The sequence below is a fragment of the Arachis ipaensis genome, chromosome B09, assembly GCF_000816755.2.
Source record: "Arachis ipaensis cultivar K30076 chromosome B09, Araip1.1, whole genome shotgun sequence".
NCBI lineage: Eukaryota > Viridiplantae > Streptophyta > Magnoliopsida > Fabales > Fabaceae > Arachis > Arachis ipaensis.
This window is the reverse complement of record NC_029793.2, coordinates 102317166-102319498: the sequence shown is the minus strand read 5'-3', so window position 1 is coordinate 102319498 and position 2333 is coordinate 102317166. Positions and strand designations below refer to the sequence as shown.

Genomic DNA, 2333 nt, shown 5'->3' with positions numbered 1-2333 from the left:
GACATAATAAATAGATATATTCCCAATTTCCCATATTTGAATTAATTTTGAAAATTGCAAAACGAACTTCCCCGAATCTGCGGTTTTTTCCACAAGCAAAGAATCAAGTCAGCAAAAGCAGGATTTGCCTAAAAATAAGTTCTTTCTTCTCCCATTATTTGATCTTTCTTCTCTTCTCCTTCTTCCACCAGTTCTCCAACAGCATCATCGAGATTTGAGGTATTTCAAATTATCTTCGAAGTTTCTATTTCTCTTTTCAATTTTACTCTCAGTATGCTGTTAGGTAGCAGTTAGAACTTAGAAACTTAGAATTGTAGAAAACGAAAGAAGAGGGAGGAAAAGAAAGGGGTTTCCGATCATTTGATGGTTAGTGATTATAATGCACTTTATTGATCACAGTAGAGAATGAATGCATTCCTATGAAAATTTATAAATTGTTTTCATAACCCTATCAATGGAGGATCCTGCTGTGTAGTTTTTGAGTGCAGAAGAGAAGTGTGGATTGTATCTTAATATTTCCGCAGGCACATGGATGAGTCAAATAAGCATAAGGCCATCAGAGCCAAAGAGATTTCTGAGAAAATGTTTGCTGCAGGTGATGTTTATACTGCAATGAGGTTCGCTTGTATGGCTCGAAATTTGTTTCCTGGTCTTGAGGGTATTAAGCAGATGATAAAAATATTTGGTATATACCTGGCTGCTAAGATCAAAATAAATGGTGAAATTGATTGGTACACTATGCTTGGTGTAGGTGCGCAAGACGATGTTGCCATAATGAGGGAATCGTACATGAGTTTAGCTTCCCTGATTCACTCTGAGGAGAACAAGTTTGTTGGCGCAGATGGGGCCTTTGAACTTGTTTCGCAAGCATGGAGTGTGCTGTCGGATAAGGCTAAGAGGGCAATGTTCGATGAGAAGATTAATGCCCCAGCATTCGATGAGGAGGTGAAGGTGGAAACATGTAAACTTGCAACTGAGTGTGAATATATACCATCACAAGAGGGGGATAATTGTGATCACAATGTTACTGAGGCTGCCTCTTCAAATGCAAAGATTCAGAAGGACAATTCACCTGCATCAAGATCAAGTACATTTTGGACTATGTGCCGTAGGTGCAAGCTTGTATTCCTGTACCCTAGAGTTAAAGTTAACTGTAGACTTTTGTGTTTTGTTTGCAACAAAGAATTTATGGCAGTTGAACTAGATAGACGGAGGGTTTTATCAGCAAGGAGGCGCTCCAGGGGTTTGCACACTGTCAATCCACAGGCACATGATGTAAGCAACTTTCATGGCAGTACATTACTGAGAAAAACTTGTCAGGGTTCCTCTGCAACTCAAGAAAAAGATGTTCAACAGATGTATCAGAAAGTAAAGCGAAAGCGCAATGAGGAGCAAGTAACAGAGAGGGAAAATGCCTCCCAAGAGGAGCACCCTGTTGCTAAAAGAAGTTACTTTAATCCTTCCAAGATAAGAAGTGCCTTGGAGGATATGAGCTTGACCGGCTCTGATGAGCGAAACACAAAGGAGCCAGATTTCAAATATAGCGGGACAAGCCAACCTAAAGAGAGCGGCATTGCAAAAGGCATCTACCAGGTGGAGCTTCGTAACCATTTTATGGACGTTGCTGTAAATGCGCTTAGTACAAAACTAGCTGCTCTTAATCCGGATACTAATGATAGCCAGAAAGCAAATGAGACGGGGGAAACATTTTTGAGAGAATCTGAAAGTTATGATCAAGACAATTGTGAGAAGCCAGAAGAAAGGACAAGCGGAGTCCAAGCAACCATGCCATCTGCAGGCTCTAATACTATGACTGACATGCTAACAAAATCTTTGGGGAAGATGTCAATAGAGTTTCCAACTTCCAAATAATGCAGATAAAGAAGTATAGAAGCAGTTAATGGTGACAGTAAAGAATCTAGTCTTTGATTGTAGATTTTTAATCATTTGATTTTATGTGCATATATGGCATACTCCAGTTGAAACTTGAAAAGTTTATAATTCTAGTTATTGAATCGCAGACACTTCTAATTCTTTTACCATTGATATTGGATTCTTGTTACTAGAAATTTGAGTAATCTAATTCATTCGTATGTAGAACTTTTTGTAGAAAAGTAGAGGTCTACAGTCTACTGTTAAGTGAAGTCACGTTGGTTGTATCTAAAAGAAAACTATTTTTGTCAGGGGATTTATATGTTAGATGCCTATTGCCTAGGGTGAATGACAAAGAACAAATCATGGAATTTTTCTTTTATCGAAATTTATTACACAAACCTAAAACATTTTAAAGATGCTGTAAAGTTAAATAATTCTTTTTCCATTTTCAATTGATA

The 2333-nt window shown here is 37.9% G+C and overlaps 1 protein-coding gene across 7 annotated transcripts; it reads left to right on the top strand.

The window, feature by feature from the left end:
- On the top strand, positions 26 to 2199 carry LOC107619213. Of its 7 annotated transcripts, none has more exons than XM_021110476.1 (3): positions 27 to 219; positions 596 to 658; positions 752 to 2199. In XM_021110476.1, the coding sequence occupies exons 2-3, from the start codon at positions 613 to 615 to the stop codon at positions 1870 to 1872; spliced, it is 1167 nt and encodes a 388-aa protein (XP_020966135.1). In that variant the 5' UTR covers positions 27 to 219; positions 596 to 612; the 3' UTR covers positions 1873 to 2199. The 7 variants fall into 7 exon arrangements, with proteins under 7 accessions (XP_020966132.1, XP_020966133.1, XP_020966135.1 ...); XM_021110475.1 differs by lacking the exon at positions 596 to 658 and adding an exon at positions 525 to 595; XM_021110473.1 differs by having other exon boundaries at positions 26 to 219; positions 525 to 2199.